This window comes from Centrocercus urophasianus, unplaced genomic scaffold (genome assembly GCF_019232065.1).
Source record: "Centrocercus urophasianus isolate 14NV4802_14NV808 unplaced genomic scaffold, USGS_Curo_1.0 seq_23, whole genome shotgun sequence".
Lineage (NCBI taxonomy): Eukaryota > Metazoa > Chordata > Aves > Galliformes > Phasianidae > Centrocercus > Centrocercus urophasianus.
In genome coordinates this window covers 8,654,235-8,680,751 of record NW_024884789.1, presented here as the reverse complement: position 1 = coordinate 8,680,751, position 26,517 = coordinate 8,654,235, and the positions used below count along the sequence as shown (strand labels likewise).

Below are 26,517 nucleotides of genomic sequence, written 5' to 3'. Positions count from 1 at the left end.
CTGACAGCTGCTCAGAGCCCCGTCCAGCCTGACCTGCATTGTCTGCAGGGACAGAGCACCCACCACCTCTCTGGGCAACCTGAACAGCTCTTCCTCACTCCCATTCTGTTGTTTACTGTACTGAAGTATTTTACAGACAGCTACAATGGGAGAAGCTGAGCACACCTGACCCTACGCTGCCTTTTACCACAATATGTGGGGCAGTCACACATCTCCAAGATGGGAGAAGTAAGCTTGAGTTCTCCTAGACAAGGATCAAACCTCAGCTCACATTCTGCAAGATGCACAACTCTTAAGCATTTCAATTGCTCCTTATGGGGACTCTAAACGTATCTAACTCCTCAACTCCTTGAAAACTCTGAGAATTTCTGGCTAACTTTGAATGAATTTTCTTTCCAGCCTTTCTGAACTCTTTCCATATACCTTCTCAAAGCATAAGCACAAGAACAGGGTAGAGAATTTCAACTGCTGCCTCTCCAAGGCTGTCTCAAACAGCAAGAGCACTTTCCCTTGTCTTGGTTGAACGCCATGGTTATGGTAACGGAGTTACAATGCTAAAGAAGAAAGGACGGATCGCCACGAGGTGCATGATGTCTTGATTATAAATGCATGGGTAACTATGGAAAAACTCAGAAGATTACCTTTGAAGTGTAGGATTTTTTTCGTTTTGAGCCTGCTTTTTCATTCTTTCTTTTGCCTTTTCCATCCTCTTCTACCCGATCACCTTCCTCCTCACTGCTGGCATCTGCTGTATTTCCTCCTTCTCCCTCAGTTTCTGATGAGCTCTGTTGCTGAATTGCCTTTAAAGTAACAATAGTGACAGAATAACAATACGAATATAAATAACAAAAATATCACTACATTCTGTAGTGTAGCTGTTCTGAATGAACAGAAAGCTCTAGTAATAGAGAACTCACACTTTAATCGTTCTAGACAGGAAGAGCTCAGGATATTCTTGCAATTACCAAGAGAAAGGACTGTAAAGGCAGTTTTCTCAGCCACCACTTGAAAATGGTTATTAGATACAGATCCTGGGATAGCACATTCTGAAGGATTTACACAGAAACTGATCTGATAACAAAAGTGCATGGGCTGCAGAATTCAGGGCTGTGGAGAGACCTGGTGAGTTCTACTTTGGGCAAAGCTATGGAAACCTGTGGCTTTTGGCTGAACAGGGGAGACTTATTCTGGAGAAAAGATGGCTGTTACGGGCTCCCCAAAGGGCAAGAAAAAGTATTAGGAAAAAGCAAACACTGACCAGAAGGCTGAGAGCTCTTTGACAGCCCATCTCCCACAGCCTATTCACTATATTTTTTTTAAATCCCCAAGTGTATGCAAAACATCTGCAGAGCTGAAAATATAAAACAGGAACAGAGAGGGGCAGCAGCTTGTCTGCAGGTGGTCTGTATCTCTGGTTTGTAAGGGTTTCTGCTAATAATGTAATAGGCGTTTGCTATCTTCTGGAGGTGATTTCTACCTTCAAAGGACCCCATTTTTAAAGAGAAAAGTTCTCTGGCTTCATACAGCCCACTGACTGCTCTTCTCCCTCTCCCCCCAGCTGTGCTGACTTTTTCCTCCTGGCCTCCAACAGGGAGAGCTGTTGCACAGCAGCTACAGTCTGGGAACAGCAGCCCCAAACTGCCTTCTCACCCCTCACAACACAGACAGGTATCCTATGTGCTGTATGTGACCAATGTAAAGATCAAGACTGCCACGACCTCGAGGTCTGGGTAAAATGCACTAAACTTGATATAAAAATGAGCAACAGAAAGAAGTTGTGGTTTTGGGGAGTAAATAAAACCTTCCATTTTTAATGCAGCTAAATGTGCTGCAGAATCTTCCCCTTCACTACCCCAGAATATCAGAGGAAGCAAAGGGCTCTGCAGCACGATTGAAGCTCAGTTTGTCACAGAGTGCAGGACTGCAGTTGTCTTTCTATTTTCTGTTACTCCAATCACCAGCTGTGAAACTTTTTAGCTGCAGCAAAACCAGGCCATTCCATCATCACTCATGCAACGTTTACATAGATAAGAAGTCTTCAAAGAAGAAAACAAGAAAGATAAGGAGAAATAGAAGTGAAACTCATTTACCTGATATCCAGTAAACTTTACTCCAGGGTTGTTTTCTATTTCCCACAGGCCTTCATTAAATCCTTTTCGTTTGTTCGACTTCCCAAACTTATCTTTGTATTCTTTATATGGGAAAAGGTCTTTGGGCCCCAGGAACGCACTGCATTTTAACAAAGGTAAGACACAAAAAAGGACTTAGACTCCTCCTGTTCAAATTAAAAACATTAACAGAGTAAACGTTTTTCTTATTCTTCTACTCATTCTCATTTTTTGTTTTTCATTTTATTTCTTCATTCGCCTACCCACTGGCTTTAGGTTACTGCTGTGAGTCTGATTTCATGGACTGGCTCACCATCCCCATGTTTGATGTTGCAAAATCATGCTGTGTCTCTCTAGAAACAACTAAACTGAGTCTCATTTATTATATTAACTGCTGCTGGGAACTGGCACTCAAACAGTTTATGAAAGGGATTACATGACGTAATTGCCTGCAATAGCAAGGGAGCAAACCTCCAATCCTATGTGTTACAATTCCAGAAAGGCCTAAAAATAATATAGTAGGAAAAGAGAAAGCATTTAAGGAATGCCTAGAACTCAGGGGCAAAACCATGCCCCTCGTACTACTGGACAGAACAAGCAGGGGAATTTATCATCATCAACACTACCAGCTTCTTCCATGGAATGAGCCCCCACGTGCTGGGTTCTGTGCAAGCACAATAAAAATGTTCTCTTTCCCAAAAATCTTATAATTTTGTATAAGAAGAAACAGTGGTCGAGTATAGGCAGATGAGTAATACAAGGAAACAATGAGACACACAGGGTGCTTGTGGCCAAATTGTTTTTCAGACAGCAAAGCAAAGGAAGAGTTTGTGCCCTACTGCTCCATGTCAGCTACATGCTGTACCAACTAATCTTAGGTACAGACACCACAATGCATGTAAAAACCAAAGAGAATGGTCATTTATCCTACTTTGCTTAATTTACAGCACAATTCTAAGTTCTTGTATAAAACTGAAGAAAGCACCACTTTCTTTCCATTGACTCTCTGTATCTGGTGCTTCCTGCGCTCTGTATTGCAGTACAAGGAGAGCTGATCACAGAACTGGAGGGGCTGGAAGGGACCTCTAGAGATCACTGAGTCCAGCCCCCTGCAAAGCAGGCCCCTAACCACAAGTTGCATTAAAAATGTGAAGTTGAAATCATAACACAATGCTTCATTCCCACACGGAAGATTCCATGTCACCAAGGATCAGTGCTGAAGAAGTTTCACTGTCCTACACTATAATCACTGTCCTACTTTCCTGACCATCTCAGCAATTGCAGCTCACTCTGTGCTCTCTGTGAGTGCAGGGTCTGGGAGCCCACCCTCACAACTCAGTTATTCTCCTGACATGCTGGGTGCAGAAGCTGCCCATTCGTGCAGGTGGGCTTCTGAGCCGCAGCGATCTGCCCGACATCAACAAGAACAAATAACAAAGAGAAACCTTAGGAAACTTTCCATAACTTTCCTCAATTTCTCTCAGCACTAACGTCTGGAAATATTTATGCAGTCTTATGTGTGATTCCATGTATAGTGAACACCGAAAATTTGTCCACGGCTTTGAAATGCATTCATTGCCATGGGAGTGTGTAACAGTTTCTACTGCTCAGTTATAAAACTCATGAGCTGCATTCTACAGTTCATTATTGACAGTAAGGCTTCCTCGATTACCAGGGTAATAACTACAAAATGCTTCCCGCTTTCAGGTGCTGCAGTAAGATCACAGACTACTGAAGTACAAAACAAAAGAGATGAGCAATTTGGGGCTCATTCATTCACAGTAACAGCAGTCCGATTTTTTTCTTGAGAACCATTTTGAGGAAAAAAGTTTAAGATTTCATTTTGATTTCTGATTTCAAAGCATCAAAAGTTAATTTATCGTTTATCTTCTTAGATAACCTCATGATAGCAGTAGTACTTTACAACATATAAAAACATCAGATTATTTCATTACAGCAGCAGCAGGAAATATTTTAACTAGAAGCTATTTTGATTTTGATTATGCAGAAACTATCCTTAAGGGTCTTAAAAATGAAACATGATGCATGAGCTGGGGACCTTGTTATGCTATGGAGTATCTGTAAAACTCAGAAGAAAACAAAAACATTGACTATAACTTCAAACCTCTATAACTGAATTTAAAATGTGATCAGAATTTCTTTTTTTCATGTCTCTTTTCTTAAAAATTTCCAAAAAAGCATGTTCTTTGCAAGTAGGAGAGCTTTAAAATGTAAATATTACATGCCAAATGGAAATGGTGATTTTTTAAAAACTAGCTCAGATACTTTTTACACTGCAGTTTAAAATAGACTAGAGGCTGACAAGGCGAAACTCTGTATTTGTAGCAATTACTATGAGACCTAACTTCCCCTCTCTGTTCTGATCCCTTTCTCTCCTGCGAGGTCAGCCAGCTCTGTTCTTCCAGCCCTTGTGAGAGCTCCATCCCACAATATCCCCAGCACAAATCTCAAAGGAATGCATATATTTCAAAGCTATATGAGGATTGCGTGAGACTCTGGGGTCTGCTTCCTTTCATTTTACTGAGTTCTCATCCAGGGCAGGAGCCCAAACGTGTCTGAATACAACAGCCTGATCTCTGCTATCATGTACACCTACCTTCAGGTTTCACTCTGGTAAGTTAACACAAACAAGCTAGGCTCATATGACCTATCTCTAGTCTCCCAATGGCTTTAGTTAGGATTTGTTCCAATAAAACCAGTGGAGGCAACTTCAGCTGAAGCAGATGAGATTCTCAATGGAAAACACCTTGCTTGTTCACTTACGTTTCATGAGTCCCAAAAAAAAAGATGGGGTATTTATTTGCTGGAGGCTTCACAGCTCCTTCAGGGAGTTCATCAATCTGTGAGACAGAAAAGGACACAGCATTACTACAGACGGTGGGGCCTTGTGGCAGAGCCCCTGCCCAGCTGTGACAGAAACACTTTGGAGAGACACCAGAAGACCAACGGGCAAAGTTTTGATGATTTCATAAGCATTGCAATACATGAAGGTGATAAAATCTGGTCTGCTTAATTTTACTGTTAAACTTGGATACTGCCTTCTAAAAGCCTGGAGGGTAATTTGTCTGTCTCACAGGGTTACCTAAATAACTCCTACAGCAAGTGGGGAACAAATGGCATCTCTGAGACTCTGGAGCAGCAACAGCAGCCCACCTCACACTGGTGGTGATGGTGGCACTCAGAGTGGAACACAACGCACATCAGGGAAGAGGCTCCTGCACTCTCCTTTCCCTGGAGCCCTAATGCCTGCTTTTGGCCATTCCCCTGCCCCTCCATCTTGTCCAGTTCAAAGTTCACAGTCTCCTGCAACAGAACAGCAGAGCCCAGGTGCCTATCCATACAAACTAGAAACAAAGTGCAGCTTCAAATAACACAGGGCCCAACAGTGCGCGGGGAGGCGATGGGTTGATTGTTGGGCTCGATGATCTTAGTAGACTTTCCAACCTTAATGATTCTGTGATTCGATAATTTGTGAGATTTTTTCCAACCTTGATGACTCCAAGACAGTGCCTGTCCTACCAGAAATGATGCTTCTGGGCATATGTGAGCATCTAAAATGAAGTACCCAGAGAACTCTGGCTAAGAAGTGAGAGCCCAATGAATCTAAAAATCCATAGGGCAACACTACAGAGCAGGTGAGTGGCTTGCTGCCTGCATTTTAAACAATTCAATCTGAACTTAAGCATACAGAATCCTGCCAAATGTCACTGGAACTGAAAGCAAGGTGCTGACATACCACTGCCATAAGAAGTCTGCTCTTCAGTGCAGCCAAGAGAAGCAACCTGCCTGTTTTCACTCAGGAGGCCAGGCCCACATGTGCTTCTCTTCTTTATTCCAGCTGAAGGACCCCAAACACTGAATTCTTGTTGATTAATAAACACCAGATTGTTTTCAAAGGATGTTCTCCTTCACTGTAAAGCATCTGCTGGCTGTGCAACTCTCTGAGCGCTGACACTAATTCAGGTCCTTTTAGTCTTGCTGAAAGGACACCACGGGGGACAGAGAAACCAGAGCCTTGTTAGGAACATCACAGGGCTCCTCTCTGCAAAAGGATTGGGTGCTCTTCTTCTAGGCCTAAGTGAAATTATGCCTAAATTAGAGAATGGATGAGACCTCCAGACCATGCCCTGCAGCCAGGGGCATAGCAGTGCAGGCTGCAGCACTGTGCTGGCACCCTTCTCTTATTTAACACAGCTGATGAATTGATAAATAAAAGGAGAATGCGCTACGCTACTCATATGCACACAAAGGGAAGATACACGCTGCTGGAAGGTGGAGGCTCCCATTCAGTTCTCATTCAGCTGCATGCAAGAAAGCACACAAACAACACAACAGGCTGTTGGAGGGCCTCTTCATCACCAGCAATATACAGGAAAAAGATTGCCAGATATTTCTCCAGAACTCATTATTTTCTGACATTCACTATTTGTTTTTAAGTAAGTGCCCATAATGTGATTATTAGTTCAATAATTCATGACTTAAATACAGTTATTAGACTGTAACAGCGAGAGAAAGTATGAAGGGGAAAACACTGTAACTCACTTTACAAACTGATAGCAAGGCAGGGAGATAATACATCTCCCTCCAGAACACATCATATACTGCTCAATGCTGTGCTTTGGAGCAACAAAGGCTGTGCTGGCAGTTTACCAAGCTCTGGGGTAATACACCTTGACTGCCTGAGCACCACAGCCAGCCTCCTCTGAGTGGTGACAAGGACGATGTCCAGAGACAGACAAGAGCCCAGAAAAATGTGGGCTCCTGTGACTGAGACATACAACGTCTGCTGGAACAAGACAGGGGATCTCTTCAGTTGGCTGAAATGTGGAGCCAGCTCTGGCTGCATTGCAGAACAGCACAGTCCAGTTTCCTCAGCCCTTTAAGGCTTTCTCAGGAAATAAAGCTAGCAGCTGTAAATGATCAGTAATGCGGAGGAATGAAGACATGCTTAGCAGGGAATGCTGACCAGAAAGGAACAGAGATCTTACATCACACATCGTGCTGCACTACAGGGCAGTAAGGATCTTCTCATAAGCAGTGTCCCAGGGCAGTTAAGCCCCTTGTCATATTCCCAGCAACTCACACTGCTGGCTAAGGAGCAGCACCAGACAGGGTAAGGGATGCACACACATCTGTCACACACCTCTCACCTGCTCCCCATGTCACAGCATAGTCCTTTGTTCCCACAGTCCTTTAGTGCCCTTCTGACTGGGTATCACTGCAGGGAGCCGTAAGAAACTTTTCACAGCTTGTGGAAGTTTTCATGCACATACACACGCAGCATTAATCTGCAGTAAACAGCTCAAGGACAGGCTGCTAATGCTCTTGCTTAAATGTTTGACTGTGCAGCTGAGGTCAGGATTTCTCATGCCTTTGCTGGTTTTGCCTTGAGCCTCCCATCTCTTAGGCTTCTCTCTCCTGCACTATAATAGGGCCAAATATGAAGCAGTGGCAATGTCTTACAGCCATTTACATCTGTGACAAAAACTCCAGGGAATCTAGGGAAGGATGAGACCTTCTCTGTCATTCAGGAAGACCTCTTCCACCAACTGTAAATGAGGAAGCAGGAGATGCAAGCTTTCTCTGTTCCCAGCACCCCACCTCAGCCCCCTGTGAATGGCAAGGCTCTGAGTGCTTATTTAGCTGCAGAACAGCCCCAGCACTCCTTGGTGATTGCTGCCGTTTTGTCGTAATGGAAAGCAAGCAGTACAAGCAACCGTACTGCAGCCCCCTGCTGCTGCACTCGGTCACAAATTATTCCCATCCTACCAGATGCTTTGGTTAAATATGCTGAAGATTTGGAGCTGATATTTTTCCCCATATCAGCAAGATCAAAGGCAGAGAGGGAGGGAGGGAGAGAGAAAGAGCGCGGGTGTGTGAGTGCACCGGTGAGGGAGGCATCGCTGCTTGGAACCGGGAACAAAAGAGATGAGTGCACCCGTGCTGGGGCACAGCGCTGTAGTCACAGAAACCTCCCTAATGACTCCACCATCAGGCTACCAGGCTGCTGCTGCATTTTGCTGCTGGAAGGAAGCAAACAGATTCTATAACCCGCATCCAAAGAGCAGAGCAGCGGGCTGCAGCTCACTGCCACGGGTGTGGGGAGAACAGCGCATGGCGTGCAAATCTGATAGTGCAGCAACATCATGGACAGCCGCTTCCATTATGGCTAAAATTAACGCAGGTGGTTTCAGATTTCAAGTTTTATCCTCTTTCCTCCCATTGCTGTCATCTGCTTAATGAATCACAATCGCTTTCTTTTTGCACAGCCTCAGCAGAGCTGCACTCCCCAGCGTTTGCTTGCCAACCAAGCAGCAGAGCTTTAAAGATGTAACTGTGCTTTTTCATTCGGTAAACAGATGCCAGGCTTCTAGGGTCAGGAATGCTGCACAGAAAATGCAGCCTGGACCTCTCAACCCAGGGCAGGGCTTTATGAAATGGTGTTGCTAGGGGCTACCGGCATGGAAGCAAGAAATCTGCCTGCCTACATTGTGGCGTGCAGGCTAGGATGCATAAGCAGATTGAATACGCTGCTCTCGGCAATGCTGAGTAATTGCTGACCTCTCAGGTAGTGCTCCCAGCCTGCTCTCAGCCTGCCTTCAGCAGTCCTCCCATTGCTCATGCCAGCTCAGGAGCAGAGGGGCTCAGCCGGGGGGGCACAGACTACAGCTGCAGCCCCACAGCCCCAGCACAGAGCTGCCCCCCCAGGAACAGCAGGGCTCCCTGTCCACAAACCATCCCCTGCAGGACGAGGCAGATCTGCTCCCCGGGAGGGCTGGTGCGGGAGCAGAGGCGATGCAGCCCCTCCTGGGTGTTCTGCTCTGCGTTTGCATTCCCTGCAAAATGGGAAACATGTCTCTCTGACAGAGCTGCAAGCCCTGTTAGTGTGCCTACAGAAAGCAGCTTCCTGCAGAGGCTTACGTTACTGCGGCAGCCAAGGCAGAGGCAGCTCTGCCCAGCACAGCAAAGGGCATCCCAGGTCCATCCCATCGCTCTGAGGGACAGCAGGGCTGCCCCAAACCCCTGTGCTGCAGATATGCTGCCAGTCAGAAGCATGAATTCCAGTCCTTTGGGGTGACTCCTGGACCAGAACAGTTCCCAGATCTTGATCCATTATGTTCCAACACAATTCTACACTGACAAAAACCCATACAGTACGCAAAAATATCTACCAGGTCCACGCACACAAACAAGAAAGCTTTACTGTGGCACACAGAGATGCTTATGTGGGCACTGCAAGCACAAGAACAAGTCCTTTTCTTTTGCAAAAGGAACTTAAAACTGCAGAGCAGTAATCACTGATTGTTTTGACATGCTGTAAATGCCTTTGATTGGCAAAAGTACACAGAAGCATTGCAGAGATCTGTATCTCCCACTGAAATCTCTGGAGTCCCGGCACAGCAGTCAAGCAAAGGCCTATGGTATTTTTGCTGGAAAGTGGTTCAAGCTGCTCACTATTGTCCAACACATGCAAGCAGCTTGATCTGCAGTTAGCTTATCAGCATAGCTCTAAATGGATAAGAGCAATACTCTTCAGAATACATTGTTATAATAGGATATTTTGTGTTTCAAGAATGTGTCATTTTTATTCACATGGATTTAACACACTTCTTAATAGCTGATGCTACTGGGAGCCAGCAGCACAGCAATATCTTTTCTAAACCATTGTTTAATATACTGCTCAGTAAAAATGTAAAAAATACTTTTTTCCCCCCCCCAAAGGATCCTAAAATTTAAATAATCACAAGGATAATTAAAAAAATATATAATCTAACCTTCTAATTGGGACTCAAGTTTTGTAATATTCAACAACGATCCAACTAGATCTGGTTGGAGACTGCAGAATTTTGCTCTCCTTTCTCAGGACTATACAGTACTTGAAGCAGAGCACAGCTCTCTCCCTGACACACATCACATACTAGAACTCCCAGTGCAGAATGCTGGCATATGCACTTTTTCACCCATTAAAAGAGATAACCCTGTGAAGGGTGAGACCAGAAGCAGAATCCAGCTTAATAAGGTGGAGCTGCACAGCTACAAAAGTAAAAAATTAAGAAAGTCTCCGGGCATGGAAGAGTGCCACCAGCAAAAACAAAAGGCAAAACAAGATTAAAAACAGCAGAGCATACTTTTGAGCACTGCTGAAAATGGCTGAAGGGGATCCTGCAGACAGCCAGAAATGATGATATAAAGACATAAATCCTTTTTTCTGTGCACACTCAGGACCTCAACGAGATAGAAGACAACGAAGGGTTAGCTGGAGCCCAAACAATGCTGGCAGGCAGTGTCTCGCCAGGAAAAATGAGCAATCCTGCAGCTGAGTTCTGCCCCTTTACATTCCTAATTATCAGCATATTTTTAAGACAAAAAGTTGAAATACACTTTTGGCAGAGCGGCTTTCATCTTCACTGTGAAAACGGGGCCAAAGCTTAGTTCTGCATGACTAGGATCTGTACTCACAGCTTTGTAGGTAACAGAGCTGTTGGTGTGATTCAAGGCCTCCACGAGCTTCCAGGGCTGGAGGACGGGGATGCTGGAGGCTCAGCAGATACAAAGACTCTGCCAACAGCCTCTGGGATGACCTTGGCCACGCTGCTGCTCTCCTTTACTCATTACACATGGGCACAATGGCATTTACTAACAAGCACCCGAGGCCCACCAATGAGAAGCCAGGTGTTGCCAGGAGAACACGCTTTCAGCAGGGTCAGATGAGGATTTCATGTCACCGAGCTGTAATCCTCCCAGTGCCCACACACCAAAGTTAGGCTATTGCAAAACTGCTCCATTTTCTCCAAATGAAATGTTTCCCTGCCACTTGTAGTGAAGCAATAGTGCTAACACTGGGAGTTTTTTTTTTTTCCTTCCTCCAGTCTGTTTCCTAAGGAAGTGAAAGGATGTGAAAGGATCACACAATTATCAGACAGATTCTTACCTTTAATAACTCCAGCCAAGTTGGCCACATTGGACAGAAGAGAAAAGGACAAAGGGCTGCTAAGAGTCCCCATGTTTTGAGACAAACAGGCTGTCCATCAGAGGACAGACAGACAAGCAGTGGATGTGCTGAGAGGCAGCTTGCAGAGCAAACTGAGCTGCAGCGCAAGTCAGCAGGGAACCCACACAAAGGTGTGCCAGAGAAAAATGATTTTCTTAAGTTTCATGGCTCACAAAATTACTTTTTACTTGTGAAGAGGTGGTGAGAGGCTGTTCATTTCTAACACTGCCAGTCCTGAGGCACGTTGCATTTACTTCTGATTACCTAGTATAAGCATAAGCACAGTAAGTTTGATTCTCCTTTGAATTATCCCTGTTATCAACTGGTCTGCAACATGCATCCACCTGAGCAAATCTCTGAGCCCACCAACTCCTCACTGAGTGCTTTCTGATGACAACATTTAGTTATTCTACTTTATCTTACTACAAATATTTTTGTCTTGAAATATTAAAAGACTGCAAGAAAAGAACATACAATAACATGTTTGGAAGACAAACAGCAAATAAAAACTAATTTAGCAGTCAAAATACAACAAATGAGAACCGTCAGGACTAAACACAAACAAACATCAAATTTTCCTCTTGCCTCTCTCTCCTAGTAAGCCAAAGGGACACGAACATCACACCATTTCCCTCCCCTAAATGCCCATTGCACCCTGCCCCATCACATCAGATCTGCAGGAAGGAGTGAATGAATAATGCTTTAAGAACATGTGAGACTGAGGAATATTTTTAGGCCTTCAAAATGCTGGTATTTTACTATTTCATTCATGTTTGTTGTTTTAAGGAAAAACGTGCTATTAATGAGATAGGACATTTTGCCCAGTCGGTTTGATCAGAACCTTTCCAACCAGATGCAGCACACCCAGAGCACTGACATTTGCTTAGATAATACAACCAAGTTTTGTACTCAAAGCCCATCAGCTAAACCTGCCCAATGCTCTGTACTTCCCTGTCCAAGTTGCTACTGTAAGAAGTGCTGTAGGTCCTTACGCTCCCTTTGGCAAGCTTAGAGACAAAAGGAAAGCACCTTTCTGGAGGGCTGCAATCTCCCCAGCTCAGCTGGCTGCATTTACTACTTTTTTTTCCAGTGCAAAGCACTGCCCCCAAAGACTCAGTTAAGAAGGATAGAATGGCACAAATTTCAGGCTGAAGAATACTGCTAGCTCAGGTGCAAGATCTGGCCCAGCTTCCCACAAAGTACACAAAGCCCCGTTGACACTACAGCTTGTGTTTAGAATTGTTCTGAGTAAGGAAACATGACTGATGGAAACTGAAGGTACAAACCCATAGCTTATGGGGGGGGACACAAAGATCTGAGAGACAAAGAAGGGAACAGCCTGACTCACCTGCTGCAGTGAGGTGCCAGCTTGGGTACCTGGAAGGTTGCAGTCACCTTGGCCTCTGGGAACAGCAAACCTTTCTCCTCTAGGAGGGGGAGGTTTTGTTAGCTGTAGGCACAGCTAATGAGTATAAGCAACATTAGGGCACTGCAGCAATCTTTGTTGCTGTGACCCTCCAGCAGTATAAAGGTCTGAGTTTGGATTTTGGGGGTATGAAATTAACAGCAATCACCAAATACCATTGGCATCCAGGTCCAATTATTTTGTTGTGCAAATCACGTATACAACAACACGTAGTCAGTCCATGGGGAAATGAGAAACCATGAAAACTAACTGCAAGCCGATGAAACAGAAATCTGCAATCACTTTTCATTCAAAGTCAGGCTTTCTTGCTAACTGTTGACAAACTGCAGATCTGTACCTGCAGAAAAGCAAGAGTACACAGCCTTGGGTCACAGTAAACTGAGCAGGTGCCCACAAACAGCTGTTTTCATTACTGCCCCAGCGTCTGTTGTGCCACAGAGCTGACCGATGCAGCTGGCACGCTGTTTTGCTAAGGTGCAACTCCTGCCACTGGGTCACTGAAACCCCTGCTTTGTTTGACAAGATCCACACGTTCAGAGTGGTGTCCATGGAGCAGTCAGACCCCACCTGTGTGTATTTCCTGGGCTTCCTTTGATCCCCCTGCTGTCACTGCAGCATCAGATGTGTTCTCTGCAAAGACCCTCCGCCTCAGTTAAACTCTCAGGAATGTTAATCTGTCTGCCTGAAGAGAATTAGGAATGAGTTTTTCCAGGCCAAGTCATACTCCTTTCACCTGCCTGTTTTCCGTGCCCACAACCTCCAGATGACAGCCCTCATTTAGCCTTGATCAAAAGCATTACATTGCTTAAATTTACTTAGATATAGCTGAAAAGAGTAACAACTGTGTTTATCAAAACAAATACTTACCTCAAAACAAAACAACCTCACGCGATGGCTTACAGGAATGAAACCCCTTACATAAAATATTCAAAGCTCTCCAAACTGTACGTATGAACTTAGGCACTTAAATCCTAATTACTAAACCGTGTTAGAAATAAAATTAAAAAAACCACTCAAATGTAATAATGAAATGAAGACGATATATTTCTTAGAGTTGTAAATGACATTAGCATCACAGACAAGTGGAACAGATCAGCATGACAGCAGCCAGTGCTAGGGTGGCTCACCACTATTCTAAAAATATACTTATTAAATAAGTTCAGATCAGAAACACTACGTAAAGGTCTTAATCAAGTGAGTACTCTGATTTAGGCTCTAGTTTATAAGTTTTCATCGCAGGCTTGGAGTTGCCTACGTGTTTAGGTACGTGTAGGATGAAGACTGATTAGTACTATGCTTTCTTTCCATCCAGTGAGTTATACTATACTTGCCTACGTAACTATTTTGTGTTACCTTTCAGTAACTACTGGAATGGGGCGTACCCATGAACACAAGCTGTCTACAAAACCCAGTGTCTCAGCTCAGTTGTGTTACAGAGGTTACAAAGTTCACTCCAGACACAGCTTTCTTCCCAAATCACCATATTTTAAATCAGGCTGCCGTTTTGTTCTATCAAGCAGCTGTAAAGAAATAATGTATTTTGGACTCATCTTTTGCATGCAACTAGGAAAAGGCAATTACACAGCAGAGAGAACTTAATGAATGAGATGTATATCTGGACCTGGGAAGGACATCCAGGAGCACCAAATAAACAGATATATCCTGGGATCCGGATACTGTTTACGTACAGCTCTACAAATGAGTGCTCTCCAACTATACAACTTTCAGTCAATATTCAAAATTTTAATTTGAACTGTTGCTTACTTTTACTTCTGTAATGCTACAGTGGGATAGAAAGTACTGCAATGATAGCAGGGTGGCAAAGCGTTTGGCTGCAGCAAATAAGAACGAGTACAGCAACTACAGAAATGAAGGAAAAGAGCTGCTTACCTTAGAAAGGCCTGATGTAAGCAGGGATCTCTAGCAAGAGATACCTTCACCTCCCCTGCCAACCCTTAAATGAGGTCTGGGAAGGGATGGATCCTGGCTGCATTCCTTCCAGTCACTCAGATGCAATGCAATGCAATGCAATGCAATTCAATGCAATGCAATGCAATGCAATGCAATGCAATGCAATTGCATTGCATGCACCTGAGCTCCTCTGGATTGGCCCTGCCTTCCTATCAGATGTTCAATCACTACTGCAGGCCATGACTTAGCATTTCCACTTCAACTTCTTAATGCATTGGTGATGGCAGGTGACACATCCAAGCCATCTTTCTCACCCACAGCTGTAGCTCTTACTGCTCGTACTTTTCATCCTACAGACCTCACATGATGGCAGCCCCTTCCAGCCAACCTGTCCTGCAGGCAGAGGACTCTGGGTGTGGAGCCAGCTCTGACATACCTGTTATGACACCAGATCAAGTGCGTTGCCACCTGTGACAAACAACTAAACCAACACTCTATCTAGCAGCAAGCGTTGTAGGAGAAGGAAAAGCTTCTCATTAAAAAATTGCTCCCCTTGCTCCCACATCTGCTGAGGAAGCTGGTATTCTTCTTAACATACTGCCACTAAAATCTTTATTATTATGAGCTTCTAGAAATGTAACAGTGAGGAGCTCGATCTTGTAGCACAGCTGGGCACACAGTTTGGCAGCACAAACAAAGCCTTTGCCTTTGTGTGATCAGGTCCCATCCAGCACAATAACATGGCAATTATACACACAGGTGAATCCACTCATTTGTAAGGCAGGAGATGGCATAAAATATCTTGCATTAGATAAGGAGAAATCATTCAAAGCATTTTAATGCTTCAGAGCCCTGTCTGACAACTGTGTCTTCTCTTATCGGTGTTCATCTCTTAACCTGGAACTCTCATCATTTCACCAAAAGCACCAATTCAAAAAAGCTGTGCAGAAAACTGACCTGCTCCCTTAATGACATCAGAAAGCTGCAAAGCAGAGTCTCTCAAACAAACACGGAGAAAACAAAATATTAACAGACAGGACAGGCTTATTACAGGTGACATATTGCTGCACACATTAAAATTCTAGCCACGAGGCTTAATAACTTTATGCTACCTTCCTCTAAAGGCTGCGACAGAAATACTGAGTGTGACAAAGAAAAATAAAGCTCGCACAAGGGGGAGATCTTGAAAAATAACTCCTGATAAAAAGCAGCAAAAGGGAATACCTGAGAACATGAACATATGTGAGTCACCTGATCCAGGCTCCATATGAAAGGAATTATCTGTGGAGTTTGGTGCATTGCTAATATCTTACAAAAGCCCTGGTATTTGGAGAGGCACTGCAATAAGGAATGTCATCTTTTATTTTTTTCCCCTCATTGAGATGAATGCCTGCCTTCCCCCCCAGGCGATGGTGTGATGCAGGCAGGGCACCACACATGTAAATGGTTTTATTGAAATCAAGGGATCTTTTTGCAGTTGAACTCTTTAGCTTGCTTTGGGACTCCATCTTTCGAGAGCACAACTGTTGGGAAAAGCATTTCCCTTCTGCTATTCTATAGCAGCCAGAGCAGCGACTCTCCAGCCCCGCAGCTGGTTCTGCATGAGTCTGCTCCTGAAACAGTCATCACTAGAGTGAGCTGGGCTGAGAACAGGGGCTCTGGCATGGTGCTAAGCTACAGTAACCTCCACTGTACTAACACTTCCACATGCAGCTAATCCCGAGTGAATGCTGCCTAATTGGATCCCAGACAATACTGTCTCACGAAGTCCTTGCAGAAATACAAATGTTCATAGAGTCAGGTGGAAAGAGGGACATCTGGGCTAAAAACCAGAGAGCAACTGATCAGCTTAAGCAAACAATAAGATGCCACAATAGTAGGGCACAGTGCCTGGCATGAGCTGCCTTGCGAGGGTTCCTTGTTGCCCAGATCCGTCCCCATGCTCTGCAAGAGGCGTCACAGGGCAGCAGGCTAGGAGCTTCACAGCACCTCAAAGGTCATCTCATGTTCATAAGTGTGTGTGTGTGTGTAGGTACAAACATGCTGCCACCACCCCAAAACCAGTGACAGAAAAACAGATGTGACAAATGGCTCAGAGCGCTGGGTCTGGGAGAAACGCGAGCTGCAAGCAAACCAAAACTTAGTTTGCAAAAGAAAAAAGCAAACATATCTGGAAGAAAGGACTGGCAACCTAAGAGAGAGAAAGCTGGAAGCTGAGATTCTACAGGAAGTCAACAGTGGACCACAAGTTGCACTCGGACAGCCAGTGTGCTGCAGAGGTCAGGGCAGGGTGCAGAAATCCCCATATGCAAACACACATCCTGCCGGAGCGGGCAGACAGCCGCTGTGCGACCGCAGCCAGGAGAGCGGGGTCAGCAGGACGGCCACGAAGGCTGGTGATGAAGGGAGAGCATGATGCACACACGTCTGGGCGCCAGCACACGGCACAACAGCGATCAGCCAGGCTGAAGGGACCGACGCAGTGCTTAGCAATAACTGACACCCCAGAATAAGGCCATGCACGGGCACCTTGCCTCTACCCCTCTGCACTCAGACACTGCACAGAGCAGCCTCCGCAACACCTGCTTGACAAGAGGAAGGACACAAAGCCCAATCTGAGGCACAGGGCTCTGCTTCCTGCTGTCACCTGATGGCAGGCCTGTCACACAGCCTAATTTACATGCCACTTGATCAGGGCTTCCTTCCCTCCCGCCCCATGGAAGATACTGATATGTGCTGTGGAAAAGGTAAACCGTTATGTGCCCGACACCTAAAGCTCTCCCATGGAGGAGGAGCAACCAAACAGGTCAGAGACATGTAGAACTGCCACACTTGGTTGGCTTGTTCTTTCAGAGGTACCAGCCTGCCCTCCTGCATTCATAGAAGGGCTGGTTTATAGAACCCATTCAGCTCAAGCGCCGTAGAGTAAGATTTGTGGAGACAAAAAGAAATTGGCAAAAAAAGAGCCGCTTGAATCTAATGACTTTCTATGCAGAATGCATAAATCAATCAGGAGAAGGACTGGAAGATCAGAACTGTTCATTGCAGTGATCGCATTTGTTCCTCTATTTGCATCTTCCTGCTTTTCCCACCTGGATTGCACCTCCAGTCTGATGGTTTCAGTTCTGTTAAAAGCAGCTCCACAGACGGAGCTTCCCAAGCCCAGAGAGTACAAAGTTACTGACTTCTAAGGGATACTCAGTTTCCTAGCTGACCCGGGTGACACAGCAGTGATCCTGCAGGGTCTGGAACCCCTTCCCTCCTCCCCAACCCTAACCCTGCTGCATGCAGGATGCTTCCTTAACTCACAGTCTTACAGAAATTCTTTGGCAGATGATATTTCTTTTTCTGCTTTCCCTCTTTTGTTACATGATGCCTTCTATTCAAACAGCCAAACCAGAGCTGGCAAATGGTCTCTCTAGGTTTTTTACATGTTGCTGCGAGGCAAAATAAACAGTTGTTTCCAGTTTACATTTTCAGGGCTACAGATGTATGTTAATTATGCTCTTCAGCCTGCTCGTGAAAAACTGAAAGAGATTTAAACGTGTTTTTCTCAGGCAGACCCCAAAGTCTGCGGACACCTGTCCCCTCCAGCTGTGGGCTTTGTGCTACCCAGAGCGAGGTACGAGGTCTCCTCCTTTCATGTTGACTTTGAAGGCATTTTCAGATTTCAGCAAGGCTTTACAAAAGGCCATGAGATGGGGATTAAATCTTGCTGAAATCCAAGAACTTCATGCTTTTTTTCTAGTGCAGCAAAGATACAGCATGGGCTGACCTGAGAGCATCTGAAGGATAGGGCACTTCAGAATGGGGCAACAGAAACTATATTGTAACATGGAACTTTCATTCATTCACTAAAATGCTGCAGAATTTAATAAAAATCCCATCTTCCTTTCGTTTTCTGAAACAACAGATTAATACAAAATAAAAATCAGCAGGTCTCATATACTGTTCAGACAAAAATACATACTATCAAGACTGTCCTGTCAAACAGTCTGACTAGAAGAAAGAAGAACTGGATACGAAACTGCAGTTTATTTTCAATTTGGGTATCAGGTTTAGAACTGGCTGTTAAACAAAGGAATGAAACAATCTCAGAAGTGCAAAGGCAGTAATGCAGGGACCTTCCCCAGAGGAGGAAGTAAGGATCCATTTCCTTCTTTACGTTTTAGAAGCTTTAATTCATGATACTCACTTGTCTGCCAAATGTTTCTTGGGATCTTTGAAATAACTGTTTATTCTAGTTGTTCCTACCGTGCTCCAACCAAACTACCAGGCTCTCCTCTGTTGATGCTGCCTCTTTTGGAATCCAGAGTCAAGAGCAGTGCTAACACAGAGGTGTGACACCCATTAAGTGCCTATGGCTTGTATGAGTTTTGAATACACATACACACAGAGTAGGTGTGCATACAGACACACGTACATTCCCTTAGTGTCTAGAGGTCAGAGATACAGGTGACACAGAGGGCAGACTTCAGAAGTGCTAAGGTACCCACACAAACAGCACGACACCAGCTAATTCCCAGCACCTTCAAAAAGCCGGCTCCACATCCTCTTCCTGCCTGCTCCACACAAGCTATTTTCCAGTGTTTGTTGCTATATTTATCACTTGAATTACAGTATTGCTGAGAGGACTCAGGCAGACTCATTCTCCCTGACGCCTTCCGTACAGTGGGAAGGTCTGTGCTGCTCACAGCACCATTGCGAACAGTTAGCCTGGCCTACCTCTACACTGTCATCACTTTTCCAGCACTATCAGGAAATCCTTCCATCTGCCCTCGGATGAAAATTGTATACACTTACTGACAGCAGCTACTGGCTTGTAATGTTTTATCACCCTAAATGCACGAAGACTATTGTCAATTAGTGTTGTGATGGGGAAAGCAGAAAATGAAGAGTTAAGACTGCCAACAGCCTCGTTCTGCTGCCTGTGCTCCACTCCTCCTAACAAGTTCTGTAGCACAACAATAAAAAGAGGAGATCTGTCAATTAATGCATGTAATGGGAACTAACAGAAAGAACACATGCATTGACTTGACAGTCTACAGATTTCCCTGAAAGGACAAAGAATGTATCTATCCAGTTAATTCCATTATTCAGCAGCTTCAGCATGGGAAGGAAAAGCATCTACCAAAAAGCTTGCATGGAACGAGTATGAAAATCTTTAAGTGCTTATTGCTTCTAAACTTGTGAGCCAACTGTCTTCATTCTGGGCTAGCTTCATTCGGACTTGCACATGCAATGTGCAAAAAACATGGCACTGCAAGAGAAAATTATTCATCTATTGTCATTTACACAAAAAGATCAGACTTGCACATTTCAGGATTGTTATTTAAACTAATTAAAGAGAGAAAGAGAGAGATGTAAGAAAGTGAATTTTAAATAAGTTTCCCCAATATTCCTGCCTGCGGTAACATCAAACATACAACATCTCAGCCCCAAAATGATTTGTTTGCCAAACAAGAGCTATTGGAAGGGTTTTACTACAGCTTGTGATCCAATTATATGTATAAAAATGACTCCTTTTTAAGCTACAATCCTCGGATGAAATCTGTTTTGAAGTCACACTTACAGCAGAATGCAAGAACACGGATAAACAACAGCAGCTGCTGAGGTTCCCCACCTTACAAACACTGGGAGAGTTCGCACTTCACTCCTTGTTATTTTTGCTTTAGGAAATGAAGGAAACTGTACTCTGAGCTGACGAAGTCACTGAAAAGGCACTCGCACCCACTCTAAATATGACCTGATATTTGCAGATGAAAGTTTAAGTGCAAGTTATCTAAGCAACAAGTGCCAGCCAAGTGCACGTTCAGATGGTAAAACACGGTCCCACAAAGATCTCGCTGCATTAAACTTCTCTTTTCAGATGTACCACAACTGGATTCACGGGAGTGCTGTGTGAAGAAGCCAACACCCTCAGAGTCAGTTCCTTGGTCAGACCTTAGCAGTGATCAGCAAATCCTGTCTCATCCCAGAGAGGAGCAAACAGAGACCCGCCGAGAAAAACTGCTTGCAGCTCACCGAGGAGTGATGTATGAGAGAGGTACATAATTAAAGAGGGACAGAGCAGGAAGGAGCCCAGAATTGGTGCAGGAGAAATCACAGGAGACTCATATTTAGTAACACGGCAAAAGTGATGTCATAGAACAGAGCAACCAAAAGAGAAAAAAGAAGAAAAGCACATGGTGAAGGACTGGACAGGTCCCAAATGGCCAAGGAGAAAAGATTGCAGACTGTGTTTTGGCAGAAAAACACAGAGAAAGATCTGTTGTCTATTTCTTATGGACCCTTTGAAGTTTTCTGGATCTAATCTGATTTTTGCCTGTCATTCTTTGCCAAAAAAGATAAACCTTGCCAGGGAAAACCCACCTTCCCTTATCCTCACGCTAATAAGAATACAAATGGTCTGTTTTAAATATCAAACACTTAAAATGTGGAGTTTTTCTTCTGCGATGTGTTTGAGACTTTGATATTTCCAAGCTGCCATACTTGCAACTGCAACTGACCCAGCTTGTTCCTGGCTAAGTCTCTCGTGTTTGACCAAATTCAATCAGAACACGGGCCTTGGTGCGCAGCTATCACCCCATCAGCTCCATTTGTACTCCACTGACACAGGAGATAAAAGTTTATTTTCTGAAACATCTGTGTTTCATTGTCCAAACTGCTTCCCCCCTCCCCCTTGCCTAAATTTTGTACTGATAATGAAAGTCTTCTGGAATTCTGTCACTCAGCAATTGCTTTTAATATTCTCTAACACTGTATTAAACAATACCACTGTAGTATTATTAGCCTTCTCTTTTTAGGGTCTAGCCTACCAAAATCCGTAAGCATAATCTTACCTTTCAGCCTTTCCCTAGTATTACTTTAGTTCTTTCTTTAAGGTGCCATGTCTTGCTGTGTGTGGGACTGCTCAGTAAGACTGAATACTCATTCAGCTCAAAATGATCATGCAACCATCCCCACATTTATGATTCCGGGCCTGCCACAGATATCAATTTCTATTTACTACGCATTACTGTAAGCAGAACACCGAAAATTTTATACCTATTTGCAGCACTAACATGTTAAAATGCCCCAAATGCCATTTTGCAATCACTGCAGGCAGATGCTTTTTAATAGTGTTATTCACATATGAGGATTATCAGATAACTCGCAAAGCTGCAGCTCAAGTAGGTGCTAATTCAAAGGAAAATAAAGGCACTGGGCAGGAGGAAGACAGGAACAGGAGGCCAGAAAACAGCACATTTGTATTCAGAAGGCAGTAAATACACCTTTGAAACAGCTGCTGTGGCACTGTCACTTTAAAGCTTGTGTCCTCCTCCCAGCATGGAACGCTCTCCCTACCTGCTGTACACAGACGCACTGCTACACACACTGCTCTCCATACCCTGGTTTACCTGCTTGGAGCTCCTTTATTGTCCAGACCAACGTAACAAAACCCACGCAGCCCCACACAAGCCTTCTACCCAAATCTACTTCTTGCCTCCCCAGCAGTATGAGGCCAGATTTCCATTCAGTAATGGCACCAGGCATTTACCAGGGCACGCTCTTATTTTATTGAGGTCATTCCAGATTTTTTCTTCCTCTCTCTACAGCTGCATTAACAGCTTCCTTCCTATTTTTAAATCAGTAGCTAATTTCAGCAACTAAGTGCTTATTGTTTTTTTCAGGGTCACTCATAAAACAAACACCATTATTGATCTTTCTGAATCCACCACCAATTTTTCCCTTTTATCTCATCTGAGTGTCTATTCAATGGGCAATTTCTCAATGGTACAGGACATCCATCCTGGATAAATCAGGGTATCCAAAGAAAGAGATCTTTCTGTCCATGTGTGCTAATACAACTCCTATTGCAGCAGTAGCCAAGCAACTCATAAGTGTTATTGGTTTTTGTCTCCACAACATCTTTTTAGAGGGAAAAGTGCTATTACTTGTCCTTTAAAACAGGGGAACCAAGACAGAGAGGGATGTCGTCCCTCAGAGGCAAAGACAGTTTACAAAATGTAGAATGAAATGAATCCTTTTTCTCCTATATCTTAACCACATCAGCATCTTCCCTCTATTTCCATACGTACCCTAGACACACGGTTGCTTATTTGTTGGATTGCAGGACCTGGATTGTTGAATTACTGATGACCTGGCCAGTTGGTATTTATCACACATTTTTAATCAGTATCTGAAGACAAATGACATCACAGGTGAACATGAAAAAACCTGTTAGACCAAACTGCTGCAGTCCTTTATCCGCTCTGACTATTAAGGTTCAATACAATTCTTGGAGCATGATTCAATGTAATTCTTGGAGCATAAGCCCTAAACCTACTCACTGTCCCACAGTTAAGCTAAAGGACATTCTGGCTTTGCCCCAAAGAACACGATACCAAAATGAAAAGCAGCCCTTCCAGGTGGTAGGACCCAAGTGACATCTTCCACATACGGCTCTCTAAAAGCATCTCTGAAGACAGTGCACTTACTCACCAATCCTACTTTAACAAGATATGCAAAGATAGAAGATTTACTGGCCATTACCATTTCTGCTAAGTGTAGCAGATTTGGTCCTTTTCAAATTAATCCTAGATTGATTCACAAAGAAACATTAAATGCAGTTTGACTGCTATAATAACGCACCATCAATCATTAGACAAAATTTTTCAATGGTCCCTCTGTGTATCATCACTATTTGGCCACTTTCTTTAAGATTTCTCTCTCTTTTCCTACAGCAGTGAAAGACAGCCTTGTTCTTGCTGACCAACACACCCCCAAAGAGAGGGTGGAGAGCTAACGGCCTAGGACCAGACTGCTGCCTATGCTGGATGTGTCTGTAGCGTTGTGCCACTTGGGGTTGGCTGTGCTCACAAGCATTAAACCTAATGAGACAAGAGAACTGAGCGAGGCCCAGGTCCATTCCAGCTCCTGGAAGTTGAGCCAGCTTTTCTGCATGACAGTACCCATGGACATGGAAACACATGGTCCACTAAGATCCAGGACAGTCGTGCCTGTGCGCTTCATTATAGGGAAGGCCTTCTTGTCCTGCTTTAGCACTTCTCAGCTCTATTAAACACAGTTTGAGAAGTATGTTTCTGCACAGGAAATTCCTGCCAAAGGCTCCACAGATACAAAGTACTACATGGTAGAGAAAACAACACTGCCATTTTAATATATTGTGACTTAAGCTGGTATATTAGCAGTGAAATTGGTTGATTTTCACATTAAAATACAAAGACCATACATGTCAGTTGTGTAATGAACAAAGAAGCAGGTAGCAAAAACTCAAAGATTTTGGAGAATGTAATCCCCTGGAAAAAGGGCATTCAGTTAATCAGAATACCTGTCTCAACTTAGACAATTCTTCTCTTGTCATTCACATATCATAATGCTTTCTGGAAACAAAACGAAGACCAATGTCATCACCAGGATTTCCCTTCACATAAGGAAGGGCATATGAGGCAAAACCTGGCTACAAAAATGAGGTACAGTTCCAGTAAGGACAGCACAAAGAGGATTTTTAGCGGGTAACACATTAGCATCAGGCAGATATCAGCCTGGTCTCGCATGAAGTTGTATGTCACTGCACTGCATGCAACAGGAGCAGCACATTCAGAGACCCTTGACATCCAGGCCAACTACACCAATGCCCCCAGCCTGCCAGATGATCAACTCTGGGGTCTCTGCAGTTTCCACCTCAGCTTGCTAAATCATATTCAAACGAGAGACTGCTTTATCTTCACTTGAACTCCACATCCTGTTAGTTTGCACAAAGGAAGTGAGTTACATTAACAGCACACCTATTTTTTCCTAATGAAGATATACTTTCTTGGATATTACTGTCACTCATATACCTATTTAGACACCTAGTCCTAGGCTATGGCCGGTTGTGTGGTGTATAATTATTCTATTTAAAGGAAACAACTCTCATTGAAACAAAAGGGCCCATTCTGCTACTAGGTAAACAAATGGGAATACATCAGAGGCTCAAAAAGGAAAGGGATTAACATACTTCCATGTGGCAATGGTCTCAACTGTTCCAATTAAAACTTTCACAATAAATTAAAGCATGACAGAGGTAAGAATGAAGTCAATTTTCTGTGGATCGTGCTATTCCACTGGCATAAATTGCCATTATTAGGTAGTATATTCAGCAATCAGTATAATGATAGAGTAACAAGACCACAACCCAGTGTTGATTGAGTTTAGCCTTTTGCATGCTAATTTTGGTCTGCTCTGCCAAAATAATTGAATGTACCACCTTATTTAAACACCTCTAGATAATTAGCACCCTCTCTCTATTCCTCCTTCACCAACCTTTGCTTAAGCCCGTGGTGATGGCCTTCACTCCTTGTAGTGTTGGATGTCCAACACCACTTGGCCGCTCCCCCAGCTGTGCTCACAGCCTTTCCATTCACTTTCCACCACTTACACTCATCCTCTCCCAGAGCTCTCTTCTCAAGGGTAATGCTAGATGTCAGCCCATCTTGATCCCGCCCTTCTCTGTTGTACACAACACTTCACTGCTTCCATGCTCTCATAGCCTAGAACCACCAGCGACTTTCTTTGACTAGAAAATGAAGGCGCCAACTACCGTGGGATTGCCCCAGAAAGGTTGAAGAGGACAACAAATAAATAGACTCCCACTGCTCGATGCCTGCTAACAAGTTCAAACAACACATTACGCAATGAGTAAACACAATAGTGACCAAAACTGAGGGAAGGGACAGCCTTGTGTGCGTGCCATGCTACCAGACCCCCCTGGAGAAAGCTCTGCTCCGCATTACTGAGGCTGCACCACATACGGATGTCTCAATACAATGGGGCGCTTATCTGGCTGCCAAATGCCCGCCATGCTCTCCCACCTCCGTTCCATCACAGCAGCACCAAGTAAAAGGTGACAAAGGGCTAGAGAAGAAAGTCAAGGCAGCGTCAGACAAGGTGAAGCCGGACGATGGGCTGGAGGCACCCGCAGACCCGCGTGCGGAGGGCCCGAGGGGCCGCGTGTGTGACACCCCGCGGGGCGGCCAGGCCCCGCCGCACCGCACCGCACCGCCCCTCGCAGGGCCGCGGCGCCCCAGGGCTGTGCCCACCGCCCCGAGCACCTGAGCGCAGGCCCCGTCCCCGCGGGCGTCCCCGGCCCTCCCCCGCCCGCTCTGGGCCGCGCCGGGCCTGGGGCCCCGTGCCCCGGGGGGAGCCGGGGGGGCCGGGGCGAGGGAGGGCGTATAATAAACAGCATCGCTGTCACGCAGGCAGGGCTGCCGGCTCCCAAAGCCGCCTCCCCGCGATAACAATCCAGGTACAGCCCGCGCTCGCCCCCCTCCCTCCCTCTTCCTCTTCCTCCACCTCCTCCTCCTCCTCCCGGGGGGCCGGGGAGAAATCCGCAGATCAAAGAAAAGATGCACAACAATAGCGGGGTGGGCGCGCACCGTCGCCCCCCGTCCGGCGGGGCCGGGGCCGGGGCCTCGGGCGGAGGTTCGCGGCGGCCCGGCCGCGGCCGCCCCGCGGGAGGGCGAGGGGAGCGGCGGCGGCCCGGGGGACCGGGAGCCCCCGCCGCGGTACTCACCCGGGCCGGCCAGTGCGGGTACCCCTTCATTTTGGCGAACACCAGGTCTCCAGCCTTGTATTCTCGGGGCCGCGGACGAGCCATCGGGAGCCGCCGCGGGAGCCGCCGTCCCCCCCACCCACCCACCCACCCTCCCACACCCCCCGCGCCCCGCACACGCCGCCCGGGGGCAGCCGGCCGAGCCCCCGCGGGGTGCGATGCGGCGGGGCGCAGCCGGGAGCGGGGCCGGGCCGCGGGCAATCCCCGAGCTCTCCGGCGGCGGCGGCGGCGGGAGGAGATGGGGTGTGTGTGAGTGTGAGTGTGTGTGTGTGAGTGTGTGTGTGTGTGAGTGTGTACGCGGGGGAGGGGGAGGCCTTGGACACAACCCCAGCAGCCCCCGGTACAGGGAGCCGGCTGGCGGCGGGGCGCCTGGCCGGGCGGGGGCGGCCGGGGAGCCCTCACCCCGCGGCGGCGGGCGGGCGCGGCGCTGCCCGCGGCCCCCCCGTGCGAGCTGCTACGCCGC

At 45.6% G+C, this 26,517-nt stretch overlaps 1 protein-coding gene across 1 annotated transcript in view; it reads right to left on the bottom strand.

Moving 5' to 3' along the window:
- Positions 1-26,121, bottom strand: part of HDGFL3 (HDGF like 3) — a 37,141-nt gene extending 11,020 nt beyond the window's left edge. Inside the window, exons 1-4 of the mRNA XM_042824027.1 lie at positions 26,016-26,121; positions 4,893-4,969; positions 2,091-2,229; positions 642-800 (exon numbers count right to left, since the gene is read on the bottom strand). Of these exons, the coding sequence (XP_042679961.1) occupies positions 642-800; positions 2,091-2,229; positions 4,893-4,969; positions 26,016-26,099 (459 nt within the window). The 5' untranslated portion in view covers positions 26,100-26,121. The remainder of the gene's footprint in view (positions 1-641; positions 801-2,090; positions 2,230-4,892; positions 4,970-26,015) is intronic.
- Positions 26,122-26,517: the final 396 nt, after the last annotated feature.